Below are 20354 nucleotides of genomic sequence, written 5' to 3' on the forward strand. Positions count from 1 at the left end.
TGTTTTAGCTTTGCTGACATCTGTTGCATTAATTACTTTATTGTCACTAGGACACAATACCTTACACCCACAAATTAAATTTTGAGATGTTTATTTTGGGCTCATTGTCAGAAATCCCTGGAGCCAATCAACTGACTCCAAGACAGAAATGCCACCATGGAATGGTCTGGAAAAGGAGACCTACTCATGCCCTTACAGCCAGGAAGCAGAAACTCAAGGGAAGAGTCTGAAAGGGAGATAGAGACTTTCAGGTCACACCCCAAGTGCCCATGTCTCCCAACTATATTCACTGTATAAAAGCTAGTCACGTATATCATCCATATGATTCAATTACCATCCAAAAGTAATATTATAAAAATAATTTAATTAACATTAAGTGTAGAGAAAAATTATTTATATGTAAAATGTTAATTCCAGACAATCTTCATTATAGTTCAGAATGTATTATATAGCATTCTTCTTAAATATTTAGCTAATATTCAAAGCTGTCTTGTATTCCATGGCTATGTGTCATCTGTTACATTTACTATGTAGCCAGGGAAAGTCTAGAAACTATTAAAATCTCACCACACATAATTTTTTTTAAAAGCAATACCTATAAGCACATAAAACCTTTGTGGAACACTCCCTGGCCCCCAAAAGACTCATGTCCATTCCTTTATGCAAAATTCATTTAGCCCATCTCTAACTGTCATCAAAGTCTTAAAAGTAGGAGCATTGCTGAAAAGTCAAAGTTGAAAGTCTTTGAGACTCAAGGCAAACTCATAGCTGTAAAAATCAAAAAGAAAGCTAAACATTGGTGACATACAATAGCATAGAGTAAACATTTCCATTCCAAAAGGGAGAAATAGATGAATAAAAAGGAATGGGATCAAAGCAAGACTGAAACACAGCCAGGAAAATATAAAATCCAGTACTTAAGGCAAGGATGTGAACTTCAGGTGACTTGGGCAGCATGCCTTCCCCCCACACACATTCAGCATTGCCCTTTGTAATCCACAGGGCTTCATTTTGGTTGTTTTGCTCATTGTCTATAGTTTTCTTCAGCAGATGCTCCGTGTTCATGGCTTCTCCAACTTCCCAAAGTCTTCACTGCACTTTCAGCTTCACTCTCACAACTTAATACATTGCTCTCCCAGGGCATTGCCTGTCCTCCAAGACCTTCTACCAAAATCTGGGTAGAAGCTTCCATGAGCCTACCACTTTTGCTTTCTGCATGCCTGTAAAACCAGCATTACATGGTTGACACAGAGGTCTGCTGCCTGCTTGAGCAGTACCTAGATCCCCTCATGTCATGGCTGTAGAGGCTTCAAGTGTCTGGAAGGCTGAAAACTATGAACCCAATTCAGGAGAAACAATTCCTTGGACAGCATTTCTTGACTAGAGTTCCCTGGGGCTATCTTCTCAAAGCAAAATACTTCACTTTTCCACTTCTTAATCCTCAACAGGTGGAGTTATTCTGATTCTTAAGATGCCCTCACAGCAACCTTTCTACTATAGCTGTTTGTTTTTTTATTGCTAAGCTTTTCCACAACTAAGCTGTCCTTGGTCAAAACTTTACAGGCACTTCATTTGTGGTGAAATTCAAAACTGTTTTAGTCACTCAGCTGTGTCATTTCCTCTTTATTCTCAACCTAGAGCTGGCTAATCATCCCAGCATAGCCTGAACATTGGGCTGCCTTGAAATTTCCTTCACTAAATTAATTAGTCCACAACTCTTAATCTCAGTCTCATGCAAAGTCCCAAAACATAGAAAAATGTAGACAAATTTTCTTCCAAGATAATAACATACATGGTCTGGAGTCCAACTGCCAATGGAGTTCTTGTTTCCAGTTGAAATCTCCAGAGCCAGGTATTTACTCTCTACATATGTCTTCTGAGGTCCAACTAGAATCTCCTACAAAACTTGGCATACATAATTCTAGGATTTCTCTAGGCAGCATCTCCAAACCTTTATAAACTCCTCCTGTGAACCACTTCCACAGGCTTCTAATTCATATAGCCAGGTAGTAAAAACAACAATCCCACTTTTCTGGTACCTAAATCAGTTTTAGGCACTCTCTTTTCAGTAACCACAATTTTTAAAGGAGTAGAGGTTTGTTTTGTCTCATTATTTAGTCCCTGGTTGACTGGCTGCATGATACAAACAGCATAGAATAGGATGGTGGAGGAAATCTGGAAGGGTATGGTAGTATACAGAAGAGAGGAGCCAGGTCACACCAGTGTCTCACCTCCTCCAACCAGAACCCCCTTCCTAATAGTAAGTTAGCTATATCACGCCCCTGATTTAATCACCTTCTAAAAACCCCTCCCTCAGCAAATGAGACCTTTGGGGGACACTCTGTTGAAACCAAAATGTGTTGTGAAATTTTGTTTTCTATTTTGATTATTCCTTTTATCACAAATTTCTTAATTTTTTTTTCAGGTGTGGTGAGGCCAGATAGTCAGGAGATGACTATCATTGAAACATGAAACATTGAAATATTGAAACATGGTTCGTTGGTCACAGCTCCCATGTGAAAAAAGGAAGTAAATCACCACCCATGACTCACTGTGAAGAGAACACCAGAACCCAAAGTTTAGGCAGAGGCAGAGAAAGTAAGAGAAACTTCAGGAAAGAATTAATATGATGATTTTTGAGGTATTGAATGGTGATGTCAGGGCAAACTAGTCAAGTAGGTATAAAATGGACTAGTTTGACTCTTAATAGACTCCAAAGCCCTACCCATCTAATCCCTAGCCTGGGATGATTGATAAGACAATAATGCCTCTCAGCCAAGACCCTGATAAAGCAAGAAGTTAAGGGTGTGAGTTCTGAATTGATTGATTTTCATATGAAGTGAAACTCATTTGCTGTCTGTAGAAATCATTTAGGTCTGGAATGCACAGATCAGGAAGGCCTCAAATGTCAAATATTGAAACTAGAAAAATAATTAATATACTATGTTTTGTTCATTATTATGAGTCTTTTATCTTCCCATATAAATTTAGAATTAGTTTATTTATGTCCACAAAATCACGTGCGGGGATTTGTATTGCAATTTTTTGAAGCTATAAATCAAGCAGGGAAAGTTGATATCTAAACAATGCTCAATCTTTCTATCCATAGACATAGACTAGTTCTCCATTTCTTGGTTTGTTCGTGTTTTGGTTTTTAGCTCTTTGATTTCTTTCATAAGCATTTCATAGTTTTTCTCATTAGTCTATAGTAAGGCAATTCATGGTATATAGTAAAGAAATTGGTGTTTATATGTCAGCCTTGTATCCTTCAGCTTTGCTGCAACCACTTATTCATTTCAACAATATTATTATTGATCTCTATGTTTGTGTTCTTTTGGATTTTCTACATAGGCCATTATGTCATTTGTAAAGAGACAGTTTTTCTCTTTCCTTAATTGAATGTTTTTCTCCTTGTCCTAACTTTTGTAATTTCTATTTTATTCTTTCCCCAAAACTGAGCAAAATATAATTTATGCTGATTTCTGGGAGATCCTCAGAAGGCACCACCCATTTAGAAATAGAAATTTAATAGAAATTTAATTCAGATCTTGTTTCATAGGCCAAATGTTGGTATAAATTTGAGCTGCAAGTCAGAATGAAGTACTGCTATTTACAATCTCCCTCAAGTGGGTTGTTTTCTCCCTATCCATGATTCCTCTCTCTGGTCAGTCTTGAAGTAACTTTACCCTTCTAGCAATGAGCTAAGCATGAAGTCATTTTTGCCTCATTTTTGGATGCAACTTCACCCATTTCTTGCTCATCTTTTTCTTCACTTGATCTTTGACAAAAGGTCGAGAAGCGGTCATTGTTTTCTTAATATGTCACCATTCCAAGTTCCACCTTAAATTAGAAGAGCTAATTTTTAACTCCCACCTGTGTTAGACCTTGGCTCATCTCATCTGCTTAGTCCTTCAAATCACAGTTTGGGTCTATAATCTTATTCAAATAAATAAATGTCCTCAGATTTGGAATAACTGATCTCCTCTGGATTCTTGCTTTCTGTGATTTTGATCTGGAAATTCTGAATATACTTACAAGTTGTTAAAAATATTTGTGCAAATATTGTCCCAGCAACTTTAGTTTTTGTGCTCAGAGTTTTCTCAAATAACCACACTAGCACTGTCAGAAATGAGCCTTCCTCTTCACTCCTGAGTCTCCTTGGAGTGTCACAGGTACAAACATTTAACAGTGAATTTTTATTCCTAGCACCTACTTTTCTGCTTAGCTTTCTTATTCTACAATGTTTTTGTGAATCTCAGCTAGAGTGATGTTCAAGAGGACTTTTTTAGAGGTGTTCAATCTTCCAACTTCCCTATCATATACCACACATCCTCCTCTATGGTTTCTGTTAACCATAGTTTTGCATATATCTGTCTTCTGCACTAAATCAGATCAATTCACACTATTTTTTTTAACCTCTGGATCGCTGTAATACTTAATGTATCCTTTCTCAAATAAGTCCTCATTTTAAATTTTTGGTTTGAGAACATGGTTTTCCTTGGCTTCTCAGGATTTCATCATGTATTTGTCAAAAAGCAAGTACCCCCACACTAAATGAATGCTTATCTACAGTTCAAGTGCCTTGTATATCTGGAAAGATTTTTAATTTTTTTCTGTTCTGTTGGTTTTAATTTATCATCTGAATCTCTCTTTAAGTATTAAGTAAAATGTCCCTGTACAAGTTCAGATTTGTTTTCTCTCTTTCTCTATTGCACCTTACATCTCAGGGGTCCATAGTTCTTAGAATCCCAGAAGGCTATAAATATTCTCCAACCCAATTATTGGATTTAAATTGGCATATGAATATAGATAGGGCTATTTTCAGCTTTTTAAAACTTAAAGGTTTGGACATCTAAGCATCCAAACAAAACTTTCATGAAATACATCAGTGCATTTTCTTCCAATCACTTAGTCTTTCAGAACAGATATTGTTGCTTTTACAAGTGACTTCTTGCTTCTTCTGACATTCAAAAGGCCTACCAGACAGTGGCTGATCAAACCCAAAAATCACGTGCCCATTTCCTTTTAAAAATAGTGGGTAAGTGCTTTTTCATTTCTTGTCAGTTACAATCTGAAGAAAGAATATTTTTCACTGAGATCTCAAGTTTGAATACAATTATATAAATAGGTTTTACTATTATAAAAATAATTTTACACCAAAGTAAAAACTATTTTTGTTCTTTTCTTCTGGCACAAGAAGCTTGCATCTTGAACACACACATACATACTCAGGGATACACACACATACACACAAATATAGGTACATATACATTTATGTATATGTCACACCAGAATATATCAAATAGAAATCCTAATGATTTGAGGAAAGTGGATAAATAGGGGAAAGAAAACATTGGCAGTACAGACTTCTCTTTTTTAATAAAAGATAATTTCTAGAAAATTTTTAAAAATTAGGAAATGAGAATTACAGTTAAAAAGCAGAGAACACATACAAGGAAAAAAATGAGTTGTGAAAAAACTCAAAAACAAAAGAAGAACTAAGCTATGCTATCATTTACTAAGTACTTAACTTCTTTGTTTCATGTCCATTACTGCTGCGGGGTCTGCAGATCATTTAGAATGCATTGCTATGGCCTCGGAACCAAAGAAACATTCTACATAAGGACTTCAGATACCTGTATAAACCAATTAATTATAAAGCAATGCAAAAGACAATTCATCATATATTCCTGATTTTAAGATCTCTAAGTATTACAAAGAGAAATAAAGGTGTAATGCGTAGGGGAAGAACAAAAAGGGAAAAGAAAAAAATGTGAGAGAATGAAAAGATGAAAATAAAGTGTTTGTAGATGGGGAGGGGAGGAGGGGGTGAAGGGAGGGCAGAGGTAAGGGGAAAAAATGAGAATCAAGACTTGCCATGTAAAGGTACATGATCCCAACAATGAATGTAACTGTACTGTATCCCTAAAATGAACCAATAAACTCAATAAAATTTAAAAAAAATTACTATACTGAAGTACGACTGATGTGAAGAAACCTAAATACGTCTTGTATTAAGAACATAAATACTCTAAGCAGATGTTGAGTGTGTATCACAGTCTTGTGAGTTGTAGACCCTATGAGGTATTATATTTGTCTTCTGCTTCTTTATCTTGTATAACTGAAAGTTTGCAACCATCAACCATCATCTCACCATGTCTTCCTCTCTCTAACTCTTGGAGACTACTGTACCACTCTCTGCTTCTCAGAACTTATCTCCTTCGATCTAATAACTATGATGCACTTATTGAAACCCTAAATGACTTTCCATCCCTGTGCAATGCCTTATAAGGGCCCCGAATGACTAGACTCCAAATCACCATCCTTATCTCCTTTCACAGTCCAGCTACTGTAATTCTCACCATTTGTAGAAAACTCCAAGTATAATGCTATTTCCTTATGAAATGCTCTTCCCCTAGATACTCATGGCCTGTTTCTTGTTCTTGGGAGGTCTTTTTTCAAATGCTACCTTCTCTATATGGCCACAGTCCTTTAAATAATACTCTGTTTCTCTCTGATAACTCTCTTCTGAGTCCTTTCTTAATCATTGCATATATCACCACTTCACATATATTATTTAGCAACTTAACCATTTCTCCAGTCCCTCCCGTCAACGTGGGCTGTGAGAAGATAGAGTACTCTATTCCTGTATCTCTGCTATATTTTTTGTCTATTATAATGCTTAGCTTCCAAAGGTAATTTTCAGAATATGTAGTACGAGAGTGAAAGTAGAGATTTTGCAGCCATGTTGCCTGTCATTCTTGCTAGTCATGTAAATAATCGTATCTGCTCAGAATTTTTATAAGGATAATATGAGTTAATATGAATAAAGCATGAAAAGTGTATCTAGAATCCACACTTCTATTCAAATGATGTTATTCAATTGGCCTTTGCCATCAATGAGATACTTCTCTTACTTGCCTTAATAATTGCATTAATGACCAATATACAATCTTTATTATATCCTTGATACAAGCATTTTTATTGTCTTACATCTTTGGCAACCATGCTCACATTTGGATCAAGATTATGGACAAGGAATGCAATGTAAAACCACTTCTAAAGGAGACTTTGGTATTTGGAGATTCAAAAAGAATGAAGGTACTATCCAAGGAAAGTTGTGATCTTGGTAAATCAGTAAGATGATGGGACCACTTGCAGAAGAAAGTGAGAATGGGAAAGTGGTTCATGAGGAAGGATGATGAACTGGTTTTAATTCCTTCGAGGTAAAGCCCACATTTCGAATATCGAGGGTTCCTTCTGTGGGTAACCTGCAGAAGCAGCTCTGAGCTTTGAGGGCATAACCCCCTTTGAACCCAGCTGCACAGCAGGTGTTACATTCTTATCTTTCTTCATCTGCAGGCAACAAACTTGGAGGCCTAAGCATGTTTCAGTTTATACTGCTCCACTGATTCACGTGGTCCACATCCTCAGGTTACCTTATTCATTAGGTGGAAGATAGGGATAGTGGTTCACCAAAGCCCTGGTTAGTGAGGAATATGGACATTGTGTCCTTCTTAGCATTGACCTATTCTGACTCCGATGGTCTTATAGCACCCTTCCTCCAACTATACATGTTAGTTCAAAGGATATATATCAACAAACGTAAATATCCCCTCCATTTCTTAAGACCTGTGTTTTAAGGTTGAACCAGAACAATATCAATGATCCAACTACATCTTTAGTGACAAGCACCTTAGGGACACATTAGTATCTGGAAATTTATGGCCTATCATATAGAGATTTGTTTAAAAATTCTTCTGGCAAGTCCAAGTTTAACATCACTTGTTCATTCAACAAAAATATTTTAAACCATCCACTGTATCAGGCTATATTCTAGACAAGAGGTAAAACTGTGTTCAAGGCAGAAGAAATCCAGGAATGTCACATTGTTTATATTTTGACTGACAACATCAATAAATATGAAACATAAGTGGTGTGATTACAGCTAAATTAAATAGTCGAACACTGTTGAACTAGAATCATGACTGAAAAGGAGTGTGTCACTTTATTTTGTCTAATCTGCAAAGGTCCCTATGGAGGTGACACCTAAGCTGAGAGGAAGATCAACATAATCAAGGGACAGAAATCCAATGTCATAGAACTATAGAATATTGTCATGGAAAAATACAATAGTGAAAATGTTGGAAGTTAGCCTGAGTCAGATATGAGGTTCAAAAATTACTGTGTCAAAAAAAAAAAATCTTCAACTGTGGCAAAGTTCACTCAAATGGGAAACAGAAAATATATTTTCACTACATACATTTTGGCAGCACTGAAAATCTCCCATTTGAACCTTTTCATTTTGAGAGATCAGGCTGTGGACAGGTACCCAGTGAAACTTGGCTTCCATCATTTACTACTCTGAAGAAACCCTTAAAACTCCCGCTTCTTCTCTAGATTCTAGAAGCCTGATTCTGGACAAGATTTCTGAAAATGCCATATGGAAGGCAACAGATTCCCAACAGTAGAAGGACAGACTCAGTGCCTCCTTTATGAGTAAAAAGAAACCTGGATAAATGATCATGGAACAGACAGATCACTTAAAAATACTTCACATGGCCTGAAGCTTACACTAAGAAAGCTACTATCTGCTGAATTTTTCTATTCAAAGGAAGAAGTTAATCATTTATATGAACTCCACATCCTAACAGCTTTATGCTTTCCAAGGTCATTCAAAAGCATCTCTACTAAAGTAGCTAAATAATTTTAAATAATTTAAGAACCCATTCAGAAACAAAAGAAACAATAAGATATATAACATGATGATAACAATCATAAAAACCAAAAAAAAAGAAAAGTAAACAAATAACTAAGCCAGCATTAACCTACACTTTTTTTTCACTGTCTTTCCTCCAGTTCTGTCCGTTAAAAATTGTCCTCAAACCCCATGTTGACTTCCTAATTGCTGAAAATATAACTTTCTCCCGTGAATGTATTCATCAACAGAGACACACACAGAAACATACAACAATCTCTTGGGTGTAGGAATGCCAGTCCAAACCTACCACCCTTAGGTGACATTCCTAGGTTATTATTTTATTAAATATCATGGAGATGAAATTGCAATTTTTAATCACCAGGGAATCTGAGTCCTTCATTCACTTGCTCTTCTTACCTCTGCTGAGACACGAAGGGAGAGGGGAACCATTTTATTAAGTGCCCAGTAAAATGACACAGAACTGTCGTAGAGGAAGTGGACTAAGACACTTTATCTGCTAGTAGACATATTTCAATCATCATTTATTAAAATATATTACATTTAGGCAGAAGCAGCAATATACTTTTCTCTAGAACATGGAAGAATTCAATGTCTCTTTTTGGAAAATTATGAAGGAAGTGCAAAATGGTAACAGAAGAGCTTTAATTCCAGTTGGGGTCATAAACAGCATTCACCTCAGTGCTTACATAGGTATATATATCTAAGACCTACTTTCAATCATCTTGGAGAAAGGAGAGAGTAAAAACCTAAATGACAACTAGTAGAGCAGAAGAGATAGAGAGACAGATGTGTTCAGGAAAATCAACTGAACTTTGGGAGAATACAGTGCTTTTAGCTGGATAACCTAAGGACACGTCCATGATTTTCAGCTTGAAGTATCAATGTTGCTGAACATGGGACCAAAGTAGAAACAACATTTATGGAAGATTAAATAGAACATCAATATCAAGAACAAGGTTTTTGAATAAAATTGTAACTTTTGTAGTAGACATGATCCATATTTAAGAAGCAGACAAAGATTTTATGAATAATACAAACTAAGGTCAGAAGAATTGGTTTCGGCTTCTTTTCCACTTTAAGATTCTGTTTTTGATCCATGATTCTTGTGCCAAGCAGAGCTGATGGACCAAACTTCTGGGGCACTGGGTGTTGTTTTCCAAGGGAAAAGTGCAGCTGGATACACCGGAAGAGAGGGCATTCTGATTTGAGCTGTGGGAAAAGATGAGGATATTAATCGCAAAGATGCACAACAGAGGGAAAGAGGTAAGGAAAAAATAAAATATAGAAAATGAGAACAAGCTTCTGGGGGTTGAAGAAAGAAAGAACAAGGAAAGGCCCACCTCTGCTTTTGGTACCATGATCCTAGTACAACCAGCATGACCAGGGTGACTATTATAGTCAGACACACCAGTGTCAAGAGAATGGAGTATCCACCTGCTTAGATTAAAAGATAAACACATCACGTCTTGAAGCTCTGTTATCTCTCTACAGTAAGGCTTCTAATGTTACTGGGGCAATGATGGAGCTTCTAATGTTACTGGTCCTAGAATTTTCATCAGTGTTCTCTAGAACTTTCATTTCCTCCTGAATCACTGCTCCTCATCCACCCAAACCTTCTTCCAGTAAATCATGAGATCCCACCTTCTTTTCTCTTTAATACCTTTAATTCCCTGCTTTATTTAAGTGCTTTTATTTGCTACCCTTCTTTCTTTGGATTCTCTACCTTTTACCTTTCTTGTATTAGCATTCATACCAATTTCCCCAGATCCTCAACCAAAACTCCTAGGCCTGTCTCATAATCCTCAGCTGGACCCTTGTTGTTTCTCACCCCAGTGGATGACTATATCATGGCCTCCTAGACTGCTGTGCTTCACTCGGCAAGACAGCCCTGCTGCCTCCACAGCCGCCACATCCAGGGTCACTCGGAGATACCAGGTCTCATCAGCATTGGGCAGGACGTCCCCTCGCTGAGTGCCCTTCTGTTCCTGCTCACCCCGCATCCACATCACCCACACGGGCTTCGGGTGGAAGCCAGAGACGTGGCACACCAGCTGCAGAAGGCCAGGCCCAGAGCTGGGACTACTGGACAGCCAGGCCTCGGGCTTCACTAGATAGGAGAAGATGGGGAAAAATGGACCTCTGGTGAGCACCTCGGGTCAGAGCTCAGGTACTCGGGTGGTTTAGCAGTTTCAATAATTACTTCACTGTAAATTCAAAAACAATAATGAAAGCACTAGAGATAGGAGAGGAGAGAGAATTGGGCTCACCTTGACGTTCCAGCTCTGACTTTCCTGCTGCTATGAGGCCTGCCAGAAATTGAGGGCAGGTGTCACTGAGGATGCTGTGCACTATCTCCTTAATATCTTGGTAGCGATTGAGCACCTCACAGACATTCTGGGCCCGACTTCCTGCTCCTGGAGATGGCTCCCATGAACTTCCTCGGAAACTCAGCAAATCAGATCCTTGGTATGCTCCATTTAAGAAGCTCTCCGGAGCCTGCCCAGGATGCAAACTACATCCAGCTGATATCTGAAGTTCAAAGGGGTCTACAGAGAGCAGAAAAGAGAATCAATATGGAAATAATGACAGGGAGGAAACATTACCAATCTGGAGCATAGCAGGATTCAAGGGTAGGGAGAAAGGGCTAGGGGATCATATAAGAAGGTAGAGTTGAGATGGAAACAGAAGGACATTTGTAATGAGAAACTTTGAAGATAAAGTTAACTTGAAATAATTAATAGGTAGGCAAACATGGTCAGGCTGTCAGGAAGACAAGAGACTGGTCTGGAATACCTCCCACAGCAGAGATGAGATCCAGGTAGTGGCATAAGAACACTCAAGCCAAGGAGAGAGGAAGCAGAAGATGAGGGTGTACCCAGGAGAAGAACAGATATGCACACCCAGCCGTGCTGCTTGTTTGGTAGTGGATAATGAAGCAGAGGAGGGAATGTAAGCCAAAGGGAGACAGAGAATAAAGCCAGGAAGTTGGAGGATGGCCAGAGTCTCTACACCAGTGACTACTCCGAAGATGGCCAGAGATCTCAGATAGAAGATCCACACTCACATTCAAACTGAAACTGATGAGCAAAGGCCTGCACTTCCATGGTGAAGCCACGGAAATATAGCTGGAAAAGTGCCTGGAGGTTCTTCAGCTCCACCTTGCTGAAGTTTCCTTGGGACCAGGGCTTCAGAAATCGGATGGTGCCCAAGACAGTGTCCCAGCTATGAGTCTCCAGATCACCTAGCCAGGCTGAGGCCCGGCTCTGTGCCCAGCTATGGTTCTTGAAGGAGGCAATATGGAGTAAATGGAAGATGAGGGGCTCTTCTGCCGCAGGATGATGCAATCCTAAAGCCTGGGGAGCTGAGAGAGAAAGAAAGAGTGACTGGGGGAGAGAGAGTTAGGGATGGGAGAAGAGATGCTACAGAATGGAGAGGAGTTCAGAGTGGATGAGCAAGGGTGGGTATAGTCGCAGGTTACACATATCCCAATAATCCCTACCCCCTAGCTCAGCTTTCTTGCCCCTACATCAGACCGGGAGAAGGAATTTTATTCCTGTAACCAGCCTGGAATGCAGACAATAAGTGCACCATAGAATTATAGTTCTGTTCATCTAGACCCTCCCCAGAGCTTCCTTTCCTTGGGTGCCCAAACATAGACATCTTTTTAAATGAGCGCTTCTTACCATCTGTGCTTCCACCACAGTAGCCAAATCCGTTGAAGAGTAGAAGGATCAGGAGCAGCATTGAAGCTTTGATACGTTGGCCAGAAAACCACCTTCAGAACTAGGATATCTGCAGCCCTTCCCTCACCCACTCGCACTCTTATCTGTCTTCCTTTGCTGCACAAACCAACCTCTCTCTCTGCCCACTTCCCTAGTTCAGAAGCCTCACTGTCTCTCTCAGCCACCGTCTCCCACAGGGCCTCTCATTTCCCCTCCTATGTCCCACTGGTGGCTTCTAAATTTTCTCCCCGCTCTCCAGTTACACCAACTGCTACTGAAAAAGTTATCCATTTGGTCAATATCTGTAGTCTGTCATCTCACAGGGAAAAGTCCATTGTTTTGGCGTTGGAGAAACTGAGCCCTCATTTGGATTCTTAGTGATCTCATCTGTAGAAGAAAATGGTATAAGTTACCTGATGGTGCCCAGTCACCCTTCCAGCAGTCTCACCACGGCTTGCCTGTGTTTTTTTCTCCTGCCACCTAGCCTTCCTTAATTCCTCCTCTTCATCTTCCCTGTCTTTCTCTGCTTACTGTCTGTTTGTGCCTCTGAATCTGCTTTTGATCACTTGCCCTGCCTGGACTCCGTGTTCCTGAGTCTCTCCTCTACCTCTTCATCCTGCTCTTCTCAAAGTCATTTTAGAAGACAAGAGGTATCCTAAGTGCACTTGTGCAATTCACAGGCAAAACTCTCCAATCCATATTGAAAAAGAAGTAACAATGACAAACTGATGCATATTATCAGATAAGCCATAGAAAATGCCCCTTCTCTCATTTTCACTAATCAAGCCAGCTGTCATTGTTAAGAGGGTCTAAGAGTGGACTTGTCCTGGAAATAGTGAACTGGTGGGAAGCCAGATTTTAACCCATTGTGTAGGGGTGACTTGGGGGAGGGATACACTGTGTCTTGGGATATCCATTCCTACCCACATGAGGTGTACAAGACTAGAAGTGTATGGGCTGGCTGCACATGCATTGAAGAGGAAAAGAAGGCAAGCAGGAAGGCGTCCCATCACAGGTCGTGTCCTTGTGCTACAGAGTGAACAATGGTCTTGTTGGATACAGGGAAGTTGCTTTAGGGGACTCCAGTGTTCATAGGAGAACTGATTACTCTATCATGCATTTTTGTTCCTTATAATATCAGTTAGGGTTTTCACAGCAGCCTGAAAACAGTCAAAATGCATTTCTTGGTTTTCATATATTTATTCAACTGACATTTACTCAGGGCCTTTTTAGTTCTAAAACTATACCATATATCAAGATTTCAGAGGTAGAGAAATCCTTTGGAAAAAATAAAGCAAATTCCCAAAGAAAGCCTCTGTTTATTTTATTCAATGAGATCACATTAAAAATGGTGAAAATTCCTGACAAAGGCCTAACCCAATCCTATCCTGGCATTGTTTCTGAATTCTATGTTTAAAGAAAAATCTTCCAAAATTTAAGACACTAATTTCAGTTTATTTAGCAAAAGAGAGAGAGAGAGAGAGAGAGAGAGAAATCAATGCTTCATGTGCCTTGTATACTATACAGAAGGGAAATATCTTTGAAATTCTGATGTAAGGTAGATGATATTAAAATACCTTACTTGGATAAATTATTATTATTATTCTAAAAAAGAAAATATTAATCCATATGTGAACATTCAAAACCACAGTAAATACCCCACAGGACATTTTTGTAAAATAAATTACCTGAATAAAATCAAAACTTAACTGGAATGAAAAACATAAGAAATCATGGAAGTACTTGTATAATTTTGTCCAAAATATGGTTATATTGGAATAATTTAAAATTAATATGTACTTGTAAAACTGAACACATTCATTAGTTTTTGACTAAAAAAATAATTATGTTCTACATTATTTTTCAAAATCTGAATTTATCAGAGGAGCAGAATAGAAATTGGTGTCAGGAAAGTCATTTTAGCTATGATTTTGTAGACTAGATTTGATCAAAGAATCAGAGAGCACAGACATTAAATTTGTATCCCCAAAACACAATGTCACAAAATATGCACTTTTTATAAAAGAATAAGTACTGGAAAACAACAAAGGAATTTAACTGTTGATGATAAATTTTTTTAAATCTTTCCAAAAAAAGCAGATAAGGTGGCTTCAAATTCACAAACGTTAACATATGCAAAAGAAAATGATATATAATAAAATGTCTGCAAAAATTATAAATAAAAATGTTAAAATATGATGTGAATTAGATAATTAATGATTAATATTTGCTTTACTAAGCTCATTGGTCTTCAGAATTTTCTTGTATGTAATAGCACAAGAACTTCCTTCCTACCAGAGCAATGCATTTGTTGGCCTGGTCTCCCAGCCTACAAACACGCCCTGAGCTTGCAGGAGAAGCACAGCAGAGGAAACCATGGTACCTTCTACCACCAGTTCCAGCAATTTCTTGCTAGAAATTGAAGGATCAGTTTCATCTTGTGCCCAGAGAGAGTGGGCCTTGTTTCGGGTGATACCTTCCTATTTCTACAGAAAGATCGGGTTGATTTAACATATTTACTATAAATTTTATCTGCAAAAATTAAAACATGAGATCTGTTATGGCTTAGATCTGAAATATGTACTGAAACTTTCATGTGTTTGAAAAGTGATCAGATCGAGGGGTTGCTAGTCTCATCAGTGGACTCTTCCAGTGTTGGGTTCACAGCTGACTTGCTGTTTGGAGGTGAGGTCAGGTCGGAAGAGGAGGCTCCCTGTGGGTGTCACCAGGAAGAGTTCATCTCTGACTGATATAGGATCCTCAATACAGTATTGTGAAACAATGATGAAAGGGTGTGCACCATATTACACAGTAAAACATTATGAGGCAGTTGATTAAAACAGAAACATAATGGATAGAAGTTTATTATATCTTAGAAATAGATACGAGAGCTCTGGGATCTAATAAGTGAGCTAAGGCAGGAGACATTGGTAAACTCCAATTATAAATGATTCGATGATTGTATTTTGTTTTTAAAGTGAAATACCTTTAATACAAAAACAATGTAGTCAGATGGTATGTACAACATATTTTCTAAATACTAAATGAAAGTCCCAAGAGAATGTACCAGAGAATGATAATACCAAAGCTTTCCCATCTTCGAATTATATTTTTAATTTAATAATGTTAGCATCTGTGTTTTAAATGTATGTTTGTTTGTTTTTAATGTAATATTTAAATATCTTGAAATCTGGTCATTTTGTCACTCTTTTAATCATTAAATAAATATTTATTGATCACTTATTTAATGTTAAACATTTTCCTAGTAATTGAAAATACAGTGGAACCTTCCAAGGCCTTTGTCCTTCTAGAGTTTACCATAGTTAGAAAAATCATAAAAATTAATATATAAATGCACTGGAATAGCTGCTAAATTTACAAGTAGATATCGCTACCGTAAAAAATGATATACACAGGTCAGGAAGCTCAAAGAGGATTCCCAGAACTTGATGGCAGACCTGGGTTCTGAGGGAAGACGAAGAGTTAACCAGGAAAAGAGAACACAGGACATGCAAAACCCCAGCAAAGACAAGGGGTATCCACCATCTGAGGAACTGAAAAGATCACAACTCACACGTATTCACAGCAGAACTTCCCAAAGTTTATTAAAATCTACTTCTCTTTTAAGTATGCCCTTTCTGGAGAAGACGGACAAGAGATAGTCCTGAACATGATCATCCCTTGAAATCCATACCGTGGTTTAGTAAGAGCTGTGTCATTTTCACACTGAAACGGTGAGTTTGGCAAATTTATCATCTGATGTGGACCAAGCCCATCCGCAGTGCCCTTCATCATCTGCAGTTCTCAGAAAACCTCAGTAATAGGGGTCAGAGATCCTTCCTCCACCAATTCATCCCGCGCTCAGGTGCTTGTGTGTTGTCTGCCATCGTTTTCAGAAAGACAGCCTCCTGGGTGAACTCGCAGGGCCATGCTGTCTTCTCCCCGGCCCTCACCACAGTAGGCAGCCGTGAGCTAAAACTTAAGTGCCACACTTGTGCCACACCACCTAGGAGGCTTCCAAGGTCCTTCTGAGCAGCTGCCATGCCTCTCCTAAGATTCTTGCCATTGAGGATGTAAGGCTAGAGAGGCAGAGAACAAACCCACAGGCTGGCCAGAAAATCTAGAGGCAGATGCTGTGACTAAGATGGTCTTTTGGGCCTTGATTAGCTCCCACGTGATTCTAGAAGTCTGGAGAGAAGCCTGCAGGCTGAAGGATGCATGCATGCTCCAAATAGATCAGAAATGACCATACTCTGCTTTCCTCAATTCTCCAAGGGAACATGAGAATTGTGCACATACCTAGAGGAGGTTTTAAAATACGGATCAGAAAGGACAAGCTAAGACAAATTCACAAATTTTCTGAGCTTGCAATAAATTCCCCAATCCAAGGGAAGAGCCACTGGCAAAGGGAAGACGTACAGGCTGAAAGAGTTAGAGCTCAATCTCTGAGGGATCATAGGGTAACCACTAAAGTACATGGACTCGGGGTGACCCCTAAGAAATGAGGCTTAAAAGGAAAAACAGGGCTTATCAAAGCTAAAAGAAGCGAAGGCAGTTGCCCACTGTGGGTTTATCATTCCGCACAGCTTTAGGCAGGAGGCACACTAAAGAAACATATGCCCAGCAACATACAGCCGTCAGTAGGCAGCTCAGAGTCTGTGTGTGGCCAGATTGTCCACTTCTCAACACTGACACGAGAGGCATGGAAACAAGGAGGGAAATGTGACCGTGCGCAGATGGAACAGAGGAAGTCAGTGCAAGCTGCTTTTGACTTGGCTCAGGAGTTAGACGCCGAAGGATGAGGCTAAAGCTCCTATAAAATAGTGAGGAGAGCTGACGTTTAAACATTAAAGGACAATATGCCAATCACAATGCTGAACTAAATATACAATATTATTGCAGAGATAGAAATGATTTCTTGAAAAGTAAAGGGAAATTCTGGGGGCAAAACATGAGTTTCTATAAATATGCCAGATAATCATACACAAATCTACTCTACTTCTATGTACTTAAAACAAATTTTCCAAAGTGAAATACGAAAGTTATTTCAGAGCCAGGGATTTAGCTCAGTGGTTCCACTGCCTGCCTTGCAAGCACAGGGACCCCAGTTCAATCCCCGGCACAAAAAAAAAAAAAAAAGTCAATCCCCGGCACAAAAAAAAAAAAAAAAGTTATTTCATTCAAAATATCCTCAAAAATGATCTGAAATCAAATTTAATTTTTAAAATCCAACATGTGAGGGGAGGGGATGTGGCTTAGTGGTAGACCACTTGCCTGGCATACATGAAGTCCTGGGTTCAATTGCCAGCATTGCAAAATAAAAAATAATAATAATAATAATAATAACTTCGAGCTGGCCGTAATGGTACAGGGCTCTAATCTAAATACTGGGTGGGCCTGGCATGTAAAGGTACAAGATCCCAGTAATGAATGTAACTGTACTGTCTACCTAGAATGTACCAATAAATTCAATTTAAAAGAAAAGATAAATAAATAAATACTAGGTAGGGCTGAATCAGGAGGATTATAAGTTCGAGCCCAGCCTGGGCCACTTAATCATATGATGAGAATGTGTCTCAAAAATAAACATTTTTTTTAAAAAAAGTTAAGGTGTAGCTCATTGCAAAGACCCTAAATACAATCCCTAGTACCACAAAAGATGAAAATTAAAAATTCAAGATGTATAGACTGAAAGCTATAAAAAACTGCTGAAAGAAATTAAATATCTAAATAAAGAAGCACCTCGTGTATTCATGTAGAATGAAATACAATAAAATGATAAAAAGAATAAATCAATCATGGAGTACTTGAATTCATTTTATATCTATATATGCTTTAAACAACTTGACATAGTTCTCTGCCAATACATTGTTTTTCTGTCCTTCATTTTTCCTTTGTTTATTCACAATATTATTATTATTATTATTTGTTTTGGTTTTTTGAGACAGGGTCTCACTATGTAGTTCAGAGTGCTCTGGAATTCACTATGTAGCCCATGCTTGTCTCAAACTCAGAGATCCTCCTGCCTCAGCCTCTTGAGTGTTGGTATGCGGAGATTTAGTCAACAAATTATGCAGTTCTGCCCAGGATTTATGAGGTAACTTGAGGTGCCTAGACACTTGGCAGGCCAAGTGAAGAGTATGCTTTATACTTTCTCTGCCTGTATCTTAATATCCTGCCAGAATTTATCTTGGGATAAGGAAGTGGCTCTTGTGACTATTTGTCTCCTAATATTCTTACATAAAAAGGCTTTATTTTGTACTTTCATAAGCATAATATTGATTCTTAGAATAGTTGGAGACAGACATTATCTCAACAGCCTGAAGTCTGTTCTAAGGTAATGTCACGATGTAATAATATATCCTGTTTCTAATTGTCTATACAAAGACGAACTCTCTTAAAATAAAGCATGCAGTTGTTTATCCTTCTCTGCATCCGCTGTGTCTTGGTTATTGTGCGATCCTTACTCAGGGCCCCTGACGCACTAGACGCTGACACTGGGATTACAGGTGAGTGCCACTATGCCGGGCCACAATATTATTTTAAATAAAGTTCAGGGTAAATGATGTACTATATTTTCATTATATTGATTTGGCATCACTTTTACTTGCCTAGATGGCTTCTTTTCTTTTTATGTTCATATCTATTGTTCTAGAGGAAGATATCGCCACCTATAATTAATGGAACTTCCATATTTCTTTATATGATTTTTTAATTTACCATTGACACTGGCAGACCTGCTTACTCTATTGTTCATATTCATGTTCAATCTTCTAACTCCTTGTAAATAGTTTTCTGTACTTTGGCTATAGCAATACTAAATGTATATGGACACCTCCTTGCATCCCAGCCTGGTAATGGGTCTTTCATCAATGTATGTTTATGACTGTGGGCTTTGTCAACCATAAAGTAGCTGATTGGGTGCTTTACTTTTTCTTTCTTATCTCTTAACATGCATAAGTCCCTTAGACACAGTACAGTACTCTTCCATGTAACAAGACAGCATGACAGTAGCCTAAAAACAGACACCCAAGGGCTGGGGATTTAACCCAGTGGTGCTGCCGCCTGTGTCACAAGCTCAAGGACCAGCGTTCAATCCCCAGGACCAAAACAAACAGACACATAGACCATAACAGAGAAGAGCTATTTCAGAAATAATCTATATGCCCAAGGTAGGACAGAAAGGGGATGAAAAGGACAAAGAGAAAACATTTTAATGTTGAAAGGAAAAGTAAATAATGATAAACCTTATAGGCACTGATAGATTATAGAAAACATAAATAAGCATTTCACAAAATTGGGCAACTTGGATAACTTCTAGAATATGGTTGAAATACAGAACTTACCAAAGCTCACAAACACAAACACATATGCAAGCACATCTTAAAACACAATCTAAAAAGAATTACATTGACTTTTAATGATTGACCAAAAAATTTGGAACATTTCAATAAAAAGCTTTCCAACACATAGAATTTCACAATTTATAGCTCCAGAATTCTTCACAAAAAATGCACACACTCATAAAATCTGCCCCACACTCTAAAAAGTAGAAGCAATGTTTGGAAATTATTTTATGAATTCAAAGAATCCTTCATACCAATACCTGACAAGGATATTGCTAGAATTCAGTGAAGACAGATATAGAACTCAAACAAAATACTCACATACTGGATCCACGTATGTAAATCATGAACAAGACAGACAAGTTGCAAAAACATAATTTTGTTGTCCCATTTGAAAATAAATGTTATTCACCACGCTAACAGAATAAAAAAAATAAAACACATTGCCACCTTAATAAGTACAAAATGTATATCTGATAAAAAATAAAATGTGGGTGCACCTTTTAGAGATGTAACCTCAAAATACCTTCACAACTCTTTTTTTTTTTTTTTTTTTTTTTTTTT

The 20354-nt window shown here is 38.2% G+C and overlaps 1 protein-coding gene and 1 pseudogene across 1 annotated transcript; both read right to left on the bottom strand.

The window, feature by feature from the left end:
- Positions 1-9719: 9719 nt before the first annotated feature.
- Positions 9720-12595, bottom strand: Cd1e (CD1e molecule). The gene is made up of 6 exons (XM_010614377.2): positions 12406-12595; positions 11787-12083; positions 10990-11268; positions 10551-10829; positions 10063-10156; positions 9720-9931 (listed from the first exon to the last, which is right to left on the bottom strand). Exons 1-6 carry the CDS (start codon positions 12464-12466, stop codon positions 9766-9768), a joined length of 1176 nt encoding a protein of 391 aa, XP_010612679.1. The 5' UTR covers positions 12467-12595; the 3' UTR covers positions 9720-9765.
- Positions 12596-15055: 2460 nt separating this feature from the next.
- Positions 15056-20354, bottom strand: part of LOC104855500 — a 51683-nt pseudogene continuing 46384 nt past the window's right edge.

This window comes from Fukomys damarensis, unplaced genomic scaffold (genome assembly GCF_012274545.1).
Source record: "Fukomys damarensis isolate Sample0158 unplaced genomic scaffold, DMR_v1.0_HiC HiC_scaffold_19, whole genome shotgun sequence".
NCBI lineage: Eukaryota > Metazoa > Chordata > Mammalia > Rodentia > Bathyergidae > Fukomys > Fukomys damarensis.